This window comes from Lissotriton helveticus, chromosome 9 (assembly GCF_964261635.1).
Source record: "Lissotriton helveticus chromosome 9, aLisHel1.1, whole genome shotgun sequence".
In the NCBI taxonomy this organism is placed as follows: domain Eukaryota; kingdom Metazoa; phylum Chordata; class Amphibia; order Caudata; family Salamandridae; genus Lissotriton; species Lissotriton helveticus.
In genome coordinates, this window is record NC_136070.1 from 137859089 (window position 1) to 137879996 (window position 20908).

Below are 20908 nucleotides of genomic sequence, written 5' to 3' on the forward strand. Positions count from 1 at the left end.
TTCCCCTCATTCCTCGAGTTCTCAAGAAATTGAAGGCAGAACCCTGCAAGATGATTCTAATTGCTCCAGCATGGCCCAGACAGTTCTGGTACACAGAACTCCTGAGGCTCTCCCAAGCTAAGCTCCTCCAATTCACTTGACGCCCATTCCGTCCCTTTTGTCCAGGAGTCAGGGGCAGGTTTACCACCCGGACCCGAGATCGCTTCACTTGACGGCGTGGCTCCTGAACACAGAGAATTCAGTCATCTAACACTCTCTCGGGAATGCAGAGAGGTCTTGGCTCAAGCCCGAGCACCAAGTACCAATAAGACTTACAAAGCGAAATGGAAGAGATTCTGCTTGTGGTGTCAACGGGAGGGTCTCCATCCTTTCACTTCCCAACCTCATCAATTGTTGCCATATTTGCTATCTATGGCTAAGTCTGGCCTGGCACATTCATCGCTCAAGGTACATCTGGCAGCCATATCACGGTATCGGCGCAGTTCTTCAGATCCTTCCTTATGGTCCTCTAGGGTTGTTAAACAATTCTTGAAGGGATTATTCCGGATGTATCCGCCAGTCCGCCCTCCTCCGCCAGTGTGGCAGCTCAACATTGTCTTGGCGCAACTCATGAAAGCTCCGTTTGAGCCTGTGCACAAAGCAGATTTAAAGTTCCTATCTTGGAAACTAGCCCTTCTTGTGGCTCTAACATCGGCGAGGCGAGTGGGTGAGCTTCAGGCACTCTCCATAGTGCATCCATTCCTGCAATTTAAAAGAGAAGGTCTTGTTCTTCAGACCAATCCCAAATTCATACCTAAGGTGCCATCTGAGTTCCACTTGAATGAACCCATGATTCTGAAATCTTTCTTTCCGCACCCTTCTACACCTGCGGAACGTACACTACATTCTTTGGACGTTCAACGATGCTTAAAGTTTTACTTGGAGCGCACACGTCCCTTTCGAAAGTCAACTCAAATGTTTGTGTCCTACAGCGCACCTCGTAAAGGGTTGCCTTTGACAAAGAGTGGCATTTACCGCTGGATCTCCAGTGCGATTCAATTCTGTCATCAGGAAGCAGGCAAGCCACTGGACGGAAGAGTCCGTGCACATTCCACGAGGTCGGTGGCATCATCTGTGGCTCTCTTTTCGGGAGTTGCCATTAAGGACATATGCAGGGCAGCAACGTGGAGCAGTACTCATTCCTTCACGAAACACTACTGCCTGGAGTCTGCAGGACGAGACGACGCGGCTGTTGGTCAAGCAGTCCTGCGGAATCTTTTTCATTGAGAGGTGAGCTTACCCTACGATCCCTCCATCCTGGTGAGCACATTTTGTTTGTTTTGCTATGCTATATGTGTTGCTTATATGGTTATGTGTTGCCATGTATTTACAAAATGTGTTCTTGGAATTTACTGCTAGCTACTCTGATACAAAGCATGGGAATCTATGAAAGTTCCAATACTGGGGCAAGAAAACAAGTTACTTACCTGTAACTTTGGTTCCCCAGTATTGGTAGCTTTCATAGATTCCCATGCGCCCGCCCGCCTCCCCTGGGAAAGCTCAGTCTGTTACAGAGTTAGTGGCGGTTTGCACAACGGCTACGAAAATCTGAGGCTCTGAGCTCTCTCAGGAAGGTTCTAGAGGGTGAGGCTGTTCTGATTGGTCCTGGCAAAAGTTTGGTCTCTTTTTACAAAAAGAGGGTGATAGGATACAAAATGAGATGAGGCCTAGGCCTAGGTTTCTCTTTTGTTTCTATGGTTTTTATACTACCGAGGCTCCCATTCCGACGACGGGGAATGATACAAAGCATGGGAATCTATGAAAGTTACCAATACTGGGGAACCAAAGTTACAGGTAAGTAACTTGTTTTCTTCTTGGGTCTGTTCTCAGTATGAGGAGGGCATCACGATGATTAGTGGTGCCCAGCTGCTTACAGATAGGCGCAAGCCAACTAGACCTAGTACTTGCATAAGCAGGACAGGCAGGACAGGCAAACATGAGGTGTGCAATGCTCTCATTTGGATTCCTATAGGACGGGCATTCTGTGGTGGGCTGATTACGTGTATGCCACTTCATAGTAAATTCGGCAACCGGAATTGTGCCAAATCTAAATTGGATGTATAAAGTCCTGTCTCTTGGGAACTTTATCACATCTAGGTAAGGTTCAAATAGTCTAGATGATTTAAGATAAAACAACTCATCTGTTAGCCTACCTAGGTTTAGGTTACTGAGATCTCTAGCACCTATCCCCTCCCAGTAAATGCGTTTAAGCTCTTCTTTTGTCGGTGGTTTTGGGAGGCCCATGATTCTTTAAGTCCCAAGGTTAGCAGCAGTGCCTTAACATTCGCGATCCATTTTATTTTATTGCCAGTATCCAAGGTCACTACCTCACTAAAAGCACATGCATAACTTGCAAGTTCCGAGGTACGCCTAAGGCGTGCCCAATACAGCAAGGGGCGAAGTTTGGCCAGATCTTTAATATGACGCCTGCCCAAGTCATATAACAAGGGGATTATAGGCTTTCCCTGGGGCAGCATAAGGAGGTCCCTAAGGAACTTATTTTCCGAACTGCCAAGGTCATTAAGATTGTTCAAACCCCATAGTTCGGCACCATAAAGGGCCGAACTAACTGCCTTTGCTTCGTACACGGCGAGGGCTGGAGCAATAGGCCTACTGTATGACAAGCGGTGTTCTTTGCTTATTACACCAGCCGCACGCTTGTGACTCAAAAGCATTTTGTCCAAATGAAATTTCCCTTGGGCTCTATCGGAGAGGCGTATCCCAAGGTAGTCAAAGGACTTAACTCTCTTGAGACAGATTCCATCTAAAGTGATGTTACTCTTAAAGGATTTATGGGGATTAAAGGTCATAAACTTTGTTTTAGACGTATTTATGATTAAACCCCAGGTACTACAAAAAAGCTGGAACCTGTTTAAAAGCTTTTGGAGTCATGCTGGTGTCTTAGAAATCAGCAGCGTGTCATCAGCAAACAGGAGAGTTGGCACATTACTGCCTGCCAGGGTCGGGGCATCTGCCGGTGTTTCTTGCAGGTATTTAACCACCCGTTCACATATAATGAGAACAGGGTGGGTGCCATCACACAACCCTGGCGAACTCCCGTGTTTACTGGAATCCTGCCTGTAAGTTGTCCCTGTGACCCCCACCTAATCTGAGCATAGTTACCCTCATGTAGTCTTATGAGTAGATTCAAAATCAATAAAGGGATACCCATGCCTTTCTATGCAGACCATAACTTGTCTCTAGGGACCAAGTCGAAGGCGGTTTTCAGGTCGATAAAGGCGACGTAAAGACTGCCCCCGCCAAGTACCACCACTTTCCAGTGAATCATAAGAAGCCTAAAGACCTGGTCCACCTTTCCTACCTTGGTCCAAAAACCTGCCTGAAATTGTGAGAGAATATCTTCTTCCTCTGCCCACAGTTGGATTCTCTGTAGAATGACCCTGCCAACTATCTTCTGCAGTGCATCTATAAGGCTAATAGACCTATAGTTGGAAGGGTCTTCTCTGGCCCCCTTTTTGTAAATTGGGACTACCTCAGCCCCCTTCCATGATTCTGGGACCGGACATCCTCCAACGATAGAATTAATGAGAAGGAGAACATACTCAGCCCAATTGTCCCAGTCAGCTAAGAACAAGTTCCCTGGGAGGCCATCAGGTCCTGGGGCTTTTGCAGGTAATGTCTTGCTTGTGGCTGACTCTACTTCTTTTTGTGTAAATGGGTCGCCATCACCCTCTGTGGGAGTTGAGAAGAGTTGAGCAGAATGGGCCTCTGGTTCTGGACTAGTAGGCTCTAAATACAAATGACAGAAATGGTCATACCAGACCTGGGATGTTATGTGATTAGGGATTTGATCTAGCTCCCCCATGTTAGCCTGTCTAACCAATGACCAGAGCGGTTGGTATCTCTTACTAAACTCAAATTTTTTAGGTCAACCCATCGGCTTTCATCCCAGTCTATCTTCGCTTGGTGCTGGGCCTTCCTGTATTACCCCTTGCAACTTTAATGGCTGAGCTCTTCTTATCTCTAATTGCGCTTATCAGTACCGAACGTGTAAGTCTGCACTCCTTTGTAAACCATTTTCTACCTTTTCCATGATGGGTGGCAGATTTAGTGGGCCTATACGGGGCTTGAAAGTAAGTACAAAGTTGCTCAATGGTGCATGAGTGTACACTAAGAGCGTTACTATGCCCTAATACTATTCCCTCTTTTAGTTTGTTTATGCTCTCGCAGAGAACTTGCTTAATGGCCCCCATTTTTACTTCATCAAGGGCAACCTTTGGCCATTTCAGTGCCCTGCTAGAGTTTGAGGGTATCACCTCCTTGGTCACAGAGTAGGTGTGGTTAGGGAGTGCGTGGTAAGTTAGTGTCCAAGGGGACCTCAATGACATACAAAGAGGGTTATGGTCGCTATTGGTTGTATTACCCACCAGCATGTCTAAGACACAGCCCCAAAGCCTCACATTCACTAATATGTAATCAATTTGGGACGGGCTAATAGCCCTATTATAAATAGATGCCCCTAGGGTGTCAGAAGGTGTCCTGCCATTAGCCGCCCTTAAACGAAATTCCAAAGTGAGGGCATTTAGTTGAATGGCCACCTGGGTCCATTGCTTTACGGGGGGTATGGTCAAAGGAGGTACGCCCCAACGAAGGAGCACAGTACCGCAAGTTCTTTGTGCCGGTGCAAGATAATCTGAAAGGGGGGTGGCCCAGCCCAGTCTATTCCAGGCTGTGATGGGCTAGGACGGGCCCGCCCTTAGCCCGGACTTTGCCCGGGCAGCGCTCGGGCACGCCCGCGCGCGTCCCGCGGTGCGGGAGCCCTTGTGATGTTTTAAAGGGCCTCCTGGCGCTTTGGCCTGATGCGTTTGGCTGGCGCCATTAGGGAACGCTGGGGGATGTAGTCCTCGGCGCCCACGTAGAGGCAGCACAGATTGCAGGGCGAGAGATGGCCAACAAGGCGGTGCAGTCCCCACGGACTGTGGTGGGTCTGGAAGACAGCTTCTGGCAGCAAGGTGAAGGGACCCGCGGAGCGGGAGCCCTTGTCATGTTTTAAAGGGCCTCCTGGCGCTTTGGCGTAATGCGTTTGGCCGGCGCCACCAGGGAACGCTGGGGGATGTAGTCCTCGGCGCCCACGTAGAGGCAGCACAGATTGCAGGGCGAGAGATGGCCAACAAGGCGGTGCAGTCCCCACGGACTATGGTGGGTCTGGAAGACAGCTTCTGGCAGCAAGGTGAAGGGACCCGTGGTGCGGGAGCCCTTGTGATGTTTTAAAGGGCTTCCTGGCGCTATGGCGTGACGTGTTTGGCCGGTGCCAACAGGGAACGATGGGGGATGTAGTCCCCGGCGCCCGCGTCAAGGCAGCACAGATTGCGGGGCGAGAGATGGCCAACAAGGCGGTGCAGTCCCCACGGACTGTGGTGGGTCTGGAAGGCAGCTTCTGGCACCAAGGTGAAGGGACCATTAAAGAAACTGACAGCTTCTCTTGTAGAAAAGGAACAGTCTCTGGCTCACCCTCAAAACAAGGGGTTCTTATACACAATTCTTGCATGCAAAATAATAGGAAACTGAAGGTTCATAGTGGCATGACTAAAAGTAACCAATATTGGACAAATCAGAGTGTGCAGTGTCCTCCTAGGCCCTATAACACAAACCTATTTCTTAGTAAGCTTCGAGCATCTTCAGCAGCAAATCATCATAGGAAGTTCAGCTAATATGCAACATTTCTCAACAATGCGCTTTGCACCAGTACAAGAGTGCTAACCTAGCAGCAGAACAACAGCGGAAAATACTTTGGGTACTTAGCAACATTAGGAACACCAGAAAGCTAATTCGCAATACATCCACATTTCGGAAAATACTCTATGTTATCAATCTGTTTCTTATTCTAGGAAGCCCTTGGGGGGAGAAGATGTGCATGGGAATAAGATGGGAGGGAAAGAGCAGGAGTGAAATGAAGAGAATCAGAACAGCATCCTTGTTAGCATGTTAACCTGGAGAATTCAGCAAAATGTTGCCTAACTAAAATACGTTAATCAACACACTTCTATACATTATTTGAAACTAGTTTCAAGTGCATTCACACTATTTTAGTGTTACCATATTGGATCTATTATTAACACATTATTCAGCAACATTTATTTTCCATGAAAAAGAGTAAATCCTAAAAACACTACAACAATACTCAGCCAAGTGATAAGATGGTGTCCATCAATGCATTGATTACCTAATGCCATTGCTCATTTGTTCTATTAAAACAACGTTATTGTTTTTTATTTACACCTTCACAGTAACCATTAAAATAACTGTCAAAACATTCAGGTCGTTTGAGAGAACTGGATGACCAACAACAGTATCTGGCATTTTGAAGAAATGTACACACAAGCAAACAGATAAGCTTCACATTTGTGAACAAATATCTGTATCTGACAGATCCTTCTAGCTGAAGATTCGTTACCGTAGAATTATCCTTAGGTGTCAGACTAGATCCAGATTTTTTTCGTAAGTCGTACTCCTGTGCACCAGTTGGTGGTGGTGTTCGGCTCCACGTGGCGTCGTCTGTATCATCCGCGCCAGAAGTGACGAGCGCGGTGCCTGTATAGGTGCAATCTCAGTGTGCTGATGGCAGTTCTTTTCTTTTTCGCACCAGTCAGTGCAGATCCGGAGAGAGCTACGCCTATTTACTTTTTGACTAGCAATTTTTAAAACTTTTGTCGAAGACTTTTGTGAAGTATTTCTCCTGGTGTGGCACAGGGTCAAGACTGATTTGCACATAGCTATGTCTGAACTGGGGTGGTGAAGTGAGCTAAAGAATGATGATGGAGTCAACCCAGATCTGTGACGGAGGTGAGTGTCTGAAAAGTTTCAGCGCTCCATCCATCTTCTGCTTTTGTTTGCCCTAAGTTGGCAAGGTATGCCAAGACGTGGGTCCCTTGCTCACTTTGCAACTGGATTCAACCTAGCCTGGCTGATGAGGGGTGTCACCCCGAAACTGGGTCCAGTATGCTTGTTTCTGGTCCAGGAAAGACATGGCTTGGAAGTTCGGGCTGGACTGTTCCGCTGAGGCACAGGTTCAAGACTAATTTGCACACAGCTGTGTCTGAACTGGAGTGGCGAAGTGAGGTAAAGAACGATGATGGATTCAAACTAGATCTGTGACTGGGGGTGAGTGTCTGAAAAATTTCAGGGCTCCATCCATCATCTCCTTTTGTTTGCTCCGTGGCAGGAATGTCATCTGGGAAGGCCAGCTTTGAACCCTGTAGCGACAGTCAGTGAATGACCCCCACCTTGTTTGCCTCAAGCGCGACCAGAACGTGAAGATCTGCGCTGACTGTCGCACGATTAATCCAAAAGCCTTGAGGGAGCAGTTCCTCAGGCACCTGGCAGCTCGATGTGCAAGACAGTGATGGTCTCGATTCCGGTCAATAGGAAGAACCTAGGATCGGTCACAGAACCCAAAATCTTTATTGCACCCACAGTGGTCTGGTCACTTGGGTAAGTCCCACCACAAGAAGAGTAAGAAGTTGAACTTTGCCTCATCCGTGGTTGAGCCAGCACCTGTGCCAACTCCTCCCAGAGTTTCCAGGAGCTGGAGCGACCCCCTCTCAACTCCAAGAGTTTTATGAGCCATACATCTCATATTTGAGCGACCCATTCCCGCTGGTGCGCCTCGGGCCCCATGGGTTCGATAGGGACCCCTACTCGTTCCACACCAGTGGTTCCTGCCCTGGCACTACTCAGGCCCCTTGGATCCCTGGATGGATCCGGACCAGTGCCAGTCTAGCACCTCGACAATCCCCAGTGTCAGTGCAGACGCTCCCAGCATCCTCTGGCAGAGCCGTCCTCATTCTGATCCTAGACTCTGACACGTAGCCGGAGGGGCATCGTCCGACGCTGACTTTTGTGCCGACTAGAGCCTTGATAAGGGCTAGGACCCATGGAGAATTGGGAGGGGTCGCTGGACCCTGAAGAATACCAACATTTTCATCCACACATAGACGGGTGTGAGGACTTGGTGAAGGTCAGTGGACTAGACTTCTCCAGATATTTGCATGCATACACCCCCTACCGTGGCTACAGAGGAGCAGAGGAGGGAGTGTCCTTTGCCATGATGGTGAGAAGGGCGGCCGAGGTCTTGGACCTTAGCCTGCCTTCAGTGGCAGTCAAGATGAACATCTTGATGGAGGTGTTTCAGCCAGGAATGACTCCCTCAAAACCATTTCTCCTATTTAATGAAGCCCTTATAAAGCTCCTGCTTGGGACATGGTCCAAGCCCAGCACAGGGGCTCCTGTCAATAGGAGGATTGCCTGTCACCACCCCTCAGTCCCAATTTCCTCACCACCCTACCCCAGAAAGCTTTGTGGTCCAAGCCTCTACCGCCCCAACTTTTGGGCTGTTACTCCCATGCTCTGTGGGATTTGGTTGTGCATGTGCTGCCCATGATTCCAGAGGAGGCACGGGCCATACTCTCCCAGTCTGTTGCAGATAAGAAAGATGCAGCTAAGTTCACAATCCGATGTGGAGTGGATACCACTGACTCGCTGGGCAGACCGGTTTCTTCAATGGTGACCTTACGGTGCCACGCTTAGCTGTGAACAACTTCAGGGGATGTCCAAACATCGCTTATGGACATGCCCTTTGATAGGTCCTGTCTCTTCGTAGGCAAGGCAGATTCAGCACTGGAGCTCTTTAAGGAGAGCAGGGCTATGTCCAGGTCATTGGGCCTTCCTATTGCCTCTTGCCATCCTCAATCCTCCTTTCTCTCCTTCCGAGCCTCTGTTGTGGCCGAAGACACAGTTCCAACAGACCCCATGGCTCGGGCAGCCAGAGGTCAGGCCTGTACACCACCCCCACCCCTGGCAGTAGCAGCCTACAAACCCTTATAGCCTCCCCTCTTACCCTCATGAGCACCCAGTGGGAGACAGTATATGCCATCACCTGCCCCATTGAAGGTCTATAACATTGGGCTGATGGATTCCTCAAAATTTCCAGAGGGGATACTCCCTCCCCTTCATGACTACTACCACACCCATGCCACCTGCTTGCGATAAGCTGACGGAGGACATCTATCCTTGATCTTCCAGGAAGTGATGACTCTCTTGGCCAAGGGAGGTATCGAGAGGGTGCCAGTGCCAAACGTAGATTGTGGCTGCTATTCCCACCATTTCCTGCTGCCCAGGAAGGATGGAGACCTTCCTCCTATCCTAGAACTGTGCCCTCTCAATTTCTTTCTCTAGAAGGAGAAGTTCAAAATGCTCATGCTCGCTCAAGTCGTGTCTTCCCTGAACCTGGCTGACTGGACTCCAGCATTATACTTGCACAACACATATTTCCACATTCCCATCCAGCCTGCCCGCAGGTGTTACCTGCGGTTCACGGTGAGCGACGAGCCCTTTCAGTTCAGCCTGCTCCCCTTTGGCCTTACCAGCACCCATGGGGTGTTCACCAAGGTGATCTCGGTGGTTGCAGCTCATCTGCGGAAATCGGGGGTGCCAGTCTTCCCCTATCTAGACGACTGGCTTTTGAAGGTGGACTCGCATCATGCTTTTGCCTCCCACCTCCAGACTACAGCAGACCTCCTGCATTTGCTAGGGTTCACTATCAATGTGCCAAAGTCATACCTGCCTCCCTTTCAGACACTCCTTTTCATTGGAGCAGTTCTGGACACGGTGCAGTTTCCGGCTTTTCTGGCCTATCCTGCTGAATGGCGAGTCCAAGATATTTTGGCTATAATACCAATGTTTCAGCCTCTTTCTCAGATTTCTGTGAGACTGACTCTGAGGCTTTTATGGCCTCATGGCCTCCTGCATCCTGTGTGTGACATATACCTACTAGCAAATGCGGGCTTTGAAGTGGGACCTGAAATTCCAGTGGGCATAGCATAGGGGTGAATCTCTCTGACATTATCCAGATCTGGAAGGGAACTGCAAAATATCTGCAGTGGTGGTTAACGAACCGTGATTGGGTCAGTGACCGACCCCTCTCCCTTACCCGACCAGATATGACAGCAGTGACAGATGCGTCACTCCTGGGATGGGGTGGCCATCTGGGAGAGGTGGCGATCAGAGGTCTCTGGTCTATGGCAGAATCTGGACTCCACATCAACCTTCTGGAGCTCAGTTCTCCCGTACACCTTCCTGCCCATACCACTCCTGCCCAGAGCTCTCAAGGAGATCAGGAACAACCAGGCCCAAGTCATACTTGTGGCTCTGGACTGGGCTCAGAGAGTTTGGTATCTTGAGCTGTTGAGCATGGTCATTGGTCCTCCGATCAGGCTGCCCCTTCAGGAGGATCTTCTGTCACAGCAACAGAGGAGGGTTCTCTACCTGAACCTGTCAATGTTCCGCCTTCTAGCCTGACGATTTAGTGGCAACAGTTGACAGCTTACAACTTTCCGCCCAAAGTCTGTAATATTATCTTGGCAGCCAAGCTCCCCAAAATGGTATATGCCTTTGCGTGGTGCAACTTTGTTGCAAGGTGTGCAAGAAAACAGGTCGACCCCCTTTCTGCTCTCCTTTCTCAGGCTATTCTGTTTATTCTTTCCCTCGCCTAGCAGGGCTCTGCTCTGGGAACCTTAAAGGGCTCCCTTTCTTTTATATCAGCATTTCCCCATTTGCCTGAACAGCCATCCCTCTCCAAATCCGCCTATTGTACCTGTTTATTGAAAGGTTTGCAACATATGTTTACCCCTTCATCATGCCTCAGTGGGGCCTTAATTTAGTTCTAACGTTCCTGATGTGCGCTCCCTTTGAGCCCTTGCACAACTGTCCTCTCAGACTCCTTATCACCAAGAAAGTTTTCTTGTGGTAGTAAAATCTGCCCAGAGTTTAGTGAGCTTCAGACTTTGACATCCAAGCCTCAATGCTTGAACATCTACCCAGACCAGCTGATGCTACGATTTAGTCACTTTCATGTAGGTTACTCCATCACCCTGCCTACTTTTTACACTGTGCCACCTGCATCCCTCTAAAGAAGAAGAGCAACTTCACTGACAGGACCCAAAAAGAGCATTGTCTGTCTACGAGAGTGTTCTGGGAGGACGACCAACTCTTCGTGGGGAATGTCGGAGCGAAGAAGGCCGTGCAGAAGCGAACCATCTCCCCAGTGTATTGTGCTCTGCATTTAAGTCTGCTAGGCATTGGCAAAGAAGCAACTCCTTAGGCCTTGCATGCTTATTCCACCAGTGCCAAGACTGGGACTGGTACTGCATTAGTACACAAAATCCCAACCATGGACATCTGCCAGGCAGCAATGTGGGCCTCTCTTAACACGTTCACAAAACACTATTGCCTGAACAGTCCCGTCTGGGGCACTTTGTGCATTCGGTCCCGCAGAACTTTTTGGTGTGAAATTGTGTCACAGACCCACCTCTGGGTAGGTATTGCTTGGGCGTCTATTCTAAGGTAAAGGATCTCTGGCTAGAAGTCTCTTATCAGATAAAAAAAAGTACTTACCTTCAGTAATGCCTTTTGTGGTAGAGACTTTATCTAGCCGCAGATTCCTTTCTGACCTCCAATCCTCCCCGCCCTGCAAATAGATTTCCAGGGACAGGGCTTTCGCATTTCAGGGCCCTAGTTTTCCACACTAGATGTCTGTGCTCTTCGTGGCACCACGCTCCTGTCATGGAACGTCTCGCAAAGAAATTGACGTCATCACGCTGGGGTTGTGCTTATCTAGGCACCACGCACGTCACTTCTGGCACGGACGATGCCACGTTGAGCCGAACTATGCCACCTACCAGCGCACACACATACTGCTCATGAAAAATGTCGAATGCCAGTCTGACGCCTGTGGGCAATTCTAAGGTAAGGAATCTGCGGCTAGACAGTCTCTACCAGATAAGGCCTTACAGAAGTTAAGTAACTTGGGGCCAGATGTAGGAGCCCAAATACCGGTCGGTAACGGACGAATTCGGCCGTTACCGACCGGTATTTGGTGATTGAGATGTAGGGGCATCATTTTACAGATTCGGTAAATTTACCGAATCGGTAAATTTACCGAATCTGTAAAATACCGAATCGGTATTTTTACCGATTCGGTAACTTCCAGGTGTAGGTGGGACTCTTCTGAGTCCCAAAGGCCTTTCAGATTCAGTATTTTACCACCCAATCCAATTGGGTGGTAAAATACCGAATCCAGGTGTGCATGCACACCTATGCCATGTGACAGACAGACATGCCCTTAGGGCATGTCTGTGTGCCACATGGCACACATGCCTGTATTTGGGGTGCTAGAGGGTGTCAAAGTGACACCCCCTGCACCCTTGCTGAAATCGGTATTTACCGGTTCTGTAAATACCGATTGGGTAATGCCCATTGATTCCTATGGGCATTGAAGCCCATAAGAATCAATGGGCATTACCGAATCGGTATTTACAGAATCGGTAAATACCGAATCTTAACGATTCGGTATTTACCGAGTCTGTATTACCTACATCTCCCCCCCTCTATTTTACCACTTCTTAAATACCGAATCGGTATGATTCGGTATTTAAGAAGTGGTAAAATAGAATTACCAACATCTGGCCCTTGTTCTTTAATGACATTATTGCCTTGGAGAAGAGGTGTGGTGCAGCGGCCAGGGCGGCTGTCTCTGGAACACGGGGGGCTCACGGTTCGATCCCCCGGCGCTTGCGGCAGGTTAGGTCAGCACCTTGTGGCTCTGGGCAATAGCTTGCTTAATCTACCCGACGGCCCCCAGTGCCGGGACACCTCTCCAGAGGTAGCTGTGCGCTTTACAAATGCTGGTATTTCTATTTCTGTTTGGCGTAAATACCTTGTAAACAGAGAGGGAGCAAATTGGGAGGATAATCAATAGAAATAACTGAAGTTTTACAAACGTAAATGAAATATAGACTACGGGCCCACACCATCTCGAATTTCTTGGGACAGCTTCTGCTTCATATATGCATTTTTGAGTCCTTGTATACCAATCGAAATCTGAACCACTCCTTTTTTGGCAGTATCAGATTGCAGAGGAGTTCGGTGTATCTAGGAGACACATTTCACTCCAGTCGCTCAATCGCAAGGTGTATGGATCATACACTGTTGGCCTGTCTATGATCTCTGCATGAGTGGCACTCATCCTGTTCCAGAGCATTCCAATATGATATGATAGAATGTACCCACCTGTCCTCAGTTTATGGAACACAAGTAACCATTTATTCCACCAAACTTAAAAAAAATTATTCCTGGTGTAATATACTCAATATAGAATTTTTATCTGGGTCAGTCTTTAGCCTGCTCTTACTCTACCTCTGAAAGGTGCTTCGAAGCCCCTTCCTATTCTGGGTCGTCCAAGACCCCCAAATCCTACATCTATTTCGACCTTATGCAGTCTTATGTTGTAATAGCGTTCTTTAGATCATTGAGATGTCTTTCTTGCTTTAGGGAATAATCTCTATTCCAGCGGAGAGCTGTAGGTGACATCTGCATCATTCCAAATGAGCACAGATATGGTGTGCATAAACTGTAAGGGCCCGATTCCCAAGTTGCAATTTGTAGTACGTAATGTGCTATTACAATTGTTCTACTAACTGCTCCATCTCCACCTCTCCTTTGTTTCCCATGGGGCTATCCTTACACATATAAGTTTACTACTTAGAGGTAAATGCCGGAAGGACCAGAGCGATTGGCTGGAAAAAGTTGCATCCTTCCTACTAAATAGGAGGCATTTAGGGAGGCTTAAGAAGGGGCTTATATATGTATTAAGTCATAATTATTTAATTTATTTTAACATTATTTCTCCATAATTGGATCTTTTATATATTCACGTACTTGAATAATTTCTCTCTTGAATCCATGGTACACTAAAATAGCAGTATACAATGTAAAATGCCCAGTATACAGTGTAAATGGCCATAAGCCTGAGACAGCTTCATATATTTTAGTAGCACATTCACCTCATTTGAAAGAACCCTAACGTCAGCCACTGAGGTGAAAGTTTAAGCTCTCCTACTCCCCTTACAGACCAACATAGCTCATACTTCTATTGCATTTCGTGTGTGAGGGAGCCCTCCGGCAGAGCTCTGCTCTGATCTTTTAGAGAAACTTAATTCATTATTTATTTGCCCTGGATGTGAATAAGCCATTTCTTCATCTCTGAAGTACTGCAAGTTGTTTTTAGGGAAATTCTATCAAATTCTGGCCTAGAGAAATCTTTTTAGTTGATAGCCAACTATCATCAGCTGTCACCATGGCTGACTGAGATAAATCTCTTTTCAAGACTTGTTCATCCTGTGGTCTATAAAAGAATTACATTGATGATCCTCGTGTTCAGTATATGTATTGCCTACATCCAAAGTGTAAAACATCTACATTTGATACTTTTAGGAGTTTTCAACTAAGACACTTTGAGGACAGAGAAAGGAGGTTAGCATTGTATTGGATGGCTAAACAGAATTTTCCTCCTTCTAAACAAGATGGCTCCTCTTCCGTTAAAAATGTTCCTCCAAGCACCTCCACGAAGGTAGCTCCAAAAGGGAAGCTTATCCAGTTTCCTGAATTAGACTTGTTTGAGATAGGACTTGCTGCCACCTCTTCTATCTCTAAACATGGACATTCTACTAAAGGATGCGTACAGATTTCTAAACCCATGGAGGATCAACCTGTTAGCAAATAGAAAAAAGCTTCAAAATTACAGTTGTCAACATCAGACCCCCACAATAAGGTTTGGAGTACCTTGTCCAATCTTTAAACAGATCTTCCACCATCGAGTAAGATACATTTTGTAAGCCATGAAGCACTATCATGTTGTACAGGATTCCTCTGCCTAGTAATGACGGTGGCAGGGACCACCAATTCTATACATCATCTCTGACCTTATTCACCATTGGAACCAGGGTATGGTCCAGAAAACACTTCTTGTTCCTCAAGTACCTGAATCCCTCCCAATCAAGCTTGACTGTGAGCTGAAGTTTGGATCTTGGGTGGCAAGTGTACAGCAGAATGACCACTGACATATCACAGTAAATACAGCATCTAGACAATGAGCCAAACTTCTCAAATATTTCGAGGGCTCTCCCTAAGATTGATTCAGGTTCTGCAAAGCATAGGAGGATATCATCTGCATAGAGAGAAAACCTATCCTCCTATGAGGGACCCTAGCACATACCCATAATCAGAGTATTGCTCATGGTGGAATGAAGCAGGGAGGGGTTGCATAAGACTTTTAAGAAGTATTAAGAATTTTCTGACTAGTTTTTGAAGCTCACTTCTCCATCAGATATGTATCATGGACAAATTAATTGTGAATGCTTTAAAAGCAGCAAGGAAAGGGCCAGGAAGAAAGGAAATGTACAAGTAGTTTCAGTTTTCGGAGAAGTGGATCGTTTCAAAGACACTTGAATGCATCTTAACCAGTATTATGTAATTTAATGACTCTGTGGGGGCTTTTCTGGATAGTAGGTCAGTCAGTGGTTACTGGGCCATCTCTGTGCTGTGTGTCATTATTTGCCAATGTTGTGCAAGGGTTTTATTTCACTCTAGTTGGATAACCAAGTTCTCTGATGCCTGACACTCCAAGGGTAGCTAAACTGAGCAGTTGAGGATTACCCCTTAAAGTGGTTGTAGGTATCTGCGTATAGGTAACGTAAGGCAGTTAAAAGGCTAAGCAGCAAGATTAACAGATGCTTTTTAACACCTTCTGAGCTACCATGCCAGGTTTCTTTCAGGTATTTAGCCTATAAGGTGCTGTACTAAAAGTAACAGTCATATTTATAAGCTGTAATCCTTGCAACTATATGTGACAGAATATTGCAATCAAGAATACTATATCCAGTTGCCTTTGGGGCAAGAGGGCACAAGTCAGTGACTTCAGTCCAGGCTCTTGTGGAAAACATATAAATACTCACCGCCCATTTCACTAGCCAGCGAGGGGAATGCCAGCTTAGCTAAGCAGTATTGGATGGACTTGTGCTAAATGCAGAATGAATATGCCCATGAAATGTGATGTGCGGATTAATCCTTATTTCAAAGTTACCACTCGATGTCAAGCGCAACAATGGCTGTCTTCAAGGAAGACAGGTTTCAAGCCATGCAAGACTTGTTCCCGCATGATGTCAGTCACCGTTCCCCACGCGTATGTCTTTGGTGTCCCGAATGCGACCACAAAACGAAGTCGTGTTCGGACTGCCGGGCGATGGCTCCAAAGGCCTTGAGGGAGTGGGCGATGAAGTTACTCGCGGCCTGGCAGGCGACACCATCCAGCGAGACACTGAGACAAGTCATTCTTGTGGCTCCGGATGGGGCAAGGAGAGTCTGGTATCTAGAGCTTCTGAGAATGAGCATCGATCCTCCGATCAGGCTGCCTCTTTGGGAGGGTCTTCTGTTGCAGCAGCAGGGTAGGGTTCTCCACCTGAACCTGTCATCACTGTGCCTCCATGCATGGAGGTTGAGCTGTGACAGTTGATAGCTTTTGCCCTTCCTCCTGAAGTCTGTAACGCTATTCAGGCGGCCAAGCGGACCTCCACTAAGACGGTATACGCCTGCCGTTGGCAGACATTTGTAATATACTGTACAGAAAGGCCCATTGACCCTCTTTCTGCTTCTCTTTCTACTGTCCTTTTATTCAACCTATCCCTTGGCCAGCAGGACTCTGTTTTGGGATCTCTCAAGGGTTACCTTTCTGCTCTGTCTGCTTTTTTGCAGCTGCCAGACCAGCCCTCTCTCTTCAAGGGGGAGCATCGCACAAGGGCTTCCTTTTTGCCGAAGGTTGTGACCCTATTCCATCTGGGTCAGTCCAGCACTTTGCCCACCTTCTTTGCCACTCAGCATCCCTCTAAGGAAGAGGACCATCTCCACTGGCTGGACCCAAAAAGAGCGTTGTCATTCTACCTTGACCACACAAAAGAGTTCCACATGGATGACCAACTCTTTGTGGGGTACTTGGGAGCAAAGGAGGGAATGGCAGTTCAGAAAAGGACCATCTCTCACTGGGGCGTTCTCTGCATCAAGATCTGTTATGCCTTGGCAAAGAAGCAGCCCCCTGAGGGGTTAAGGGCCCATTCCACCAGGGGAAAGGCTGTGACTACGGCCTTGGCACGGGGTGTCCCAATCCAGGACATCTGTCAGGCAGTGACGTGGGCTTCTTTGCACACATTTGCAAAACATTACTGTTTGCTGGTCAGGTATGCTGGGACGGACATTTTGCCTATTCAGTCCTGCAAGAATTCTTACTTTAGGATGTGAGTCTGCAACCCACCCCCGGGAAGGTATGGCTCGGGTATCTAATTCAAAGGTAAGGAATCTGCAGGTTAAAGTCTCAGATGAACAAGTTACTTACCTTTGGTAACACATTATCTGTTATGGACTCAAGCGGCTGATTTCTTACATCCCCACCCATGCCTCCCCACTTTGCGGACTGATATTGTAGGACTAGGGTTGTTCCCCCCCTTTCAGGGCCCTAGTTTTGCATACGACTATGTCAGGTGCTATGTGGCTCTGCGCTTCTGGCATGGAAAAAACTAAAAGTACTGACGTCATAACCGATGCTAATGATGCCGACAACGTCACCCGTAGCTGAATGGAGCAACCTGACGTCGTGTGCAAAGGGTATTGCTCAGCAAACGTTTCCGGAACCAGCCTGATACCTGGGAAATTCAAAGATATGGAATCTGCAGCTAGATAGAGTCTCTACCAGATAATGCGTTACCGAAGGTAAGTAACTTGTTCATTATTATTATTCCTTACCACCCAAAACTCACCTAGTGTTCCTACCCCCATAATAAGTATGGTTTTACTGAGCCTGACTCTTTCAAAGTTAAACCTCCAGTGTACAGTACCAGAGTGGTCATTGACTAAAAGTGCAATAGGCAAAGTTCAACACGAAACCCTTTCTTCTAGTAGTTTCCAAAATCATAGTCAATAAATGAGGATGACTGCTGGTCCTCTAGTCATACCTGCACTCACAGTACAGTTCTCAAGCCCAAGCACATCATTCAACAAACCATTTCATATGAATAAGTTGTCATGGTGGAAATATTCTAGTGGTTAGTGCACCCATTGGGACCACTGGTTCTGAGTCAACCGTGAAACCGGCATTTAGGGTTATGGTCCAATTGCATCGTTAAAATGGGATATTTCTGGATCTGTAAGGGTCAGAGAGATGGTTGAAAGGATTACAAAATCAGGGCCACATTACATTGCTATTAGAACACCATTAGAATGCCAGGGGTGTAGGTAAAATTCCCAGTTTCCATTTTAGGCTGAAAATGGAGTGAAACAGGCTCCTGCAAAGTCAAGTAAAGGTACAGGAGAGTCAAAGTGGCTTAGGTTCCAGCACCTATGTATTTTATGATGTTAGGCATTCATCATAATTTTCAAAGGGATCCTGAAACATAATCATGAATGGAAAACCAACATATTTTGCAATACGATTCCACGTTTATTTTCACAAGCAGGGAATATGATACTTAAGTAAGATCGGGCCCTTCACGTCCTCTCTATGATGGTGATGGCTTCTGGATTCTGGAGAGCTCTGTATATGCTGGAGATTATGGGAAATATGTTAAAATGAGACTATAATAGTTGTTGGTGGCAGTATGTTTTTCCTATTGGTAGTGCAGGATATGCAGGCTAAGGTAATTTATGCATGTACAGCATAAATATAGTTGGTGAGGAACAGGAACCAAAATGTGCCCTCCTTGTGACTGCGGCATATGCCAAGCACAGTTCTTGATTCAGATGCCGCTTCTAATAACCACCTCTTAAAATGACTTCGGATAAAGGAGCGTGTAAAAAAGGAGGTAAGGTGTACGTGCTAACTCTAATTTCCTTGCTCAGGTGGAGGACTGGATCCAGGAGCGCATGCAGCAGCTGGAAGACACGGCACAGCAGGGGTTCAGTGACCTGCAGGGAAAGCTGAAGGTGCTGCAGAAGCATCAGGTCTTTGAGGCAGAGATCCTGGCGCATGAGAAGACCATCACAGATGTCACTGAGGTAACCACAGAGCTTCTTTGAGAGAGTACTTCTCCCCCACACCAGTTAGCTGTCCCTTCCCCAGGTATGCCTTCTTAGCACTTGTGCACGAAAAGCAAATAAATAAATGTTACTCAAAGCATGCTAACTACTGTCAAATTGGCTTGCTAGATAGGGTGCAGAGAAATATTGATTGGGTGAGGAAAGACAACATGAGAGGAGGGAGAGAGAGAAAGAGAGATAGAGCGAGAGAGAGAAATCGAGCCTATAATAAATGGATCGAAAGGGCATGGAGAGACAGAGGACTGGTGGTGATGAATAGAAAGATGAAGTGATGAGAGACAGAAATAAATGGCAAGTAGTCAGATAGTTTGCAGATCGACTGCAAGTCAGTGATGTTTAGTATGATTGTGTTTTATGGACCAAGAGTGAGTAATAAATATGAGAACTGAGTTAAAAAAGAAAGACAACCATTGAGAGAAGGATAGGATGAGATGAAACAAAAAGAATGTGGCCTGTGTTTGGGACAAGAAGTGGAGGGACATTGTGCCAGTAATAAATCAAGTAGTAAGACAATGACAGAGAGAAAAACAGTGACAAGGAGAGTGGCATGATGAACAGAGACTGTGTGATTATTAGAGGGGCAGGACGAAAACCTAATGCATGTAAGTAGGTGATACCGGAGCACCATCCCCTGTTTTACAAGGAGTGACATTCTATGCAAGTGTATACACTGTAACAGTCCAATGACCTGCCTGCTTTGAATCTCTGGAGGTGATTGATGACTGAAGGTTGAGCATAAATGTGGGAGATGAGTGGCAGCATCCTTACTCCAATATTGGAACTTTAATAGATTCACATGCTTGAATCATTCCCAGTCATCAAGATGGGTGTCCCCGGTACATCAAAAAGCAATGCTAAATCAATGCAAAGCAGAAAGTAGGCCTAGGCCCATTTCAGTTTTGTAACCCATAACTCTTGTTTTGTAAAATAGACCAAAAATAATTCTTGAACCAATCAGGACCCTTCACCCGCTAGAACACCCCTGAGAGAACCTTAGACTTTCAGACTTTCTACCGCACGTTGTGCTAGGGAATATCTTCTGAGCTCTGCTGAGTTTTCTCTTATTATAAGTGAATTTGGACAAAAATCTTGGCTTCATTTAAAGTTTTCATCTACAGGATCCATCCTCAGGGCTGGTTTGTTATTACTCAGGCACAATTATGTTGGGAAAGGAGAAAAAGGGTCTGTTTAGAGCCTGTGCTACCTGCTCCAAGAAAAGGCTTTATACTGATCACCCTCATGAGGACTGTATTTATTCCTATATCCAGACCTTCAGGCAAAGGATTGCAAGGTATGTCGTACCTTTTCAAGTAAAACCTTAAGGGATAGTGAGGGGTGCCTTCTGATATGGCTTCAGAAACTAAAAGCGGGAAAAGAAGTGATTTCTAGTGAGGACAGTGATGAGGCATCCTCTTCTTCCTCATCCAAGAGGTCCCATAAGAGGAGAAGATCACCTCAGGCCCATTCATCTGGGGAGCGTCCCGAAAAATTCCTTAAAAAGACCTCTCATGGATCTCATGGGTGCAGTCCCTCAAAATCTCCTCAAAAACACGAAATGGAGAGGAAGGGACATGCTTTGGGGGATAAACAAGCAAGAAAGGCGAGTTCTGAGCTGCCTAAGGCACCCTCAGTTCAGGCACTCCTTCAAAAAGCCCTATTCAGTGCCTCCTGAAGTAAAGACATCGACGAAATCTACATCGTCGACGGTATCGTCGACGAAGAAACCACCTCTGTTGTCATCAGCGAAGATTGAAGTTCGCCTGTTGCCAAAGAAAGCACCAGCGTCGACGGCGGAGTTGGGGACTCCGTCGATGAAGGTTTTGTCACTGTTGACCATGGTATTGACGCCGGTATCATCGACGACGGCGTCGACGACAATGACGATGTCGACGACAGCGACGATGGCAGCGCCGCCGGCATGGTCGACAACGAC

The 20908-nt window shown here is 46.9% G+C and overlaps 1 protein-coding gene across 2 annotated transcripts in view; it reads left to right on the forward strand.

The window, feature by feature from the left end:
• SPTBN5 (spectrin beta, non-erythrocytic 5) overlaps positions 1–20908 on the forward strand; it is a 2054098-nt gene that overhangs the window by 1185302 nt on the left and 847888 nt on the right. For both annotated transcript variants that reach the window (XM_078659643.1, XM_078659644.1), the window contains exon 39: positions 18778–18933. In XM_078659643.1, the coding sequence (XP_078515769.1) occupies positions 18778–18933 (156 nt within the window). The remainder of the gene's footprint in view (positions 1–18777; positions 18934–20908) is intronic.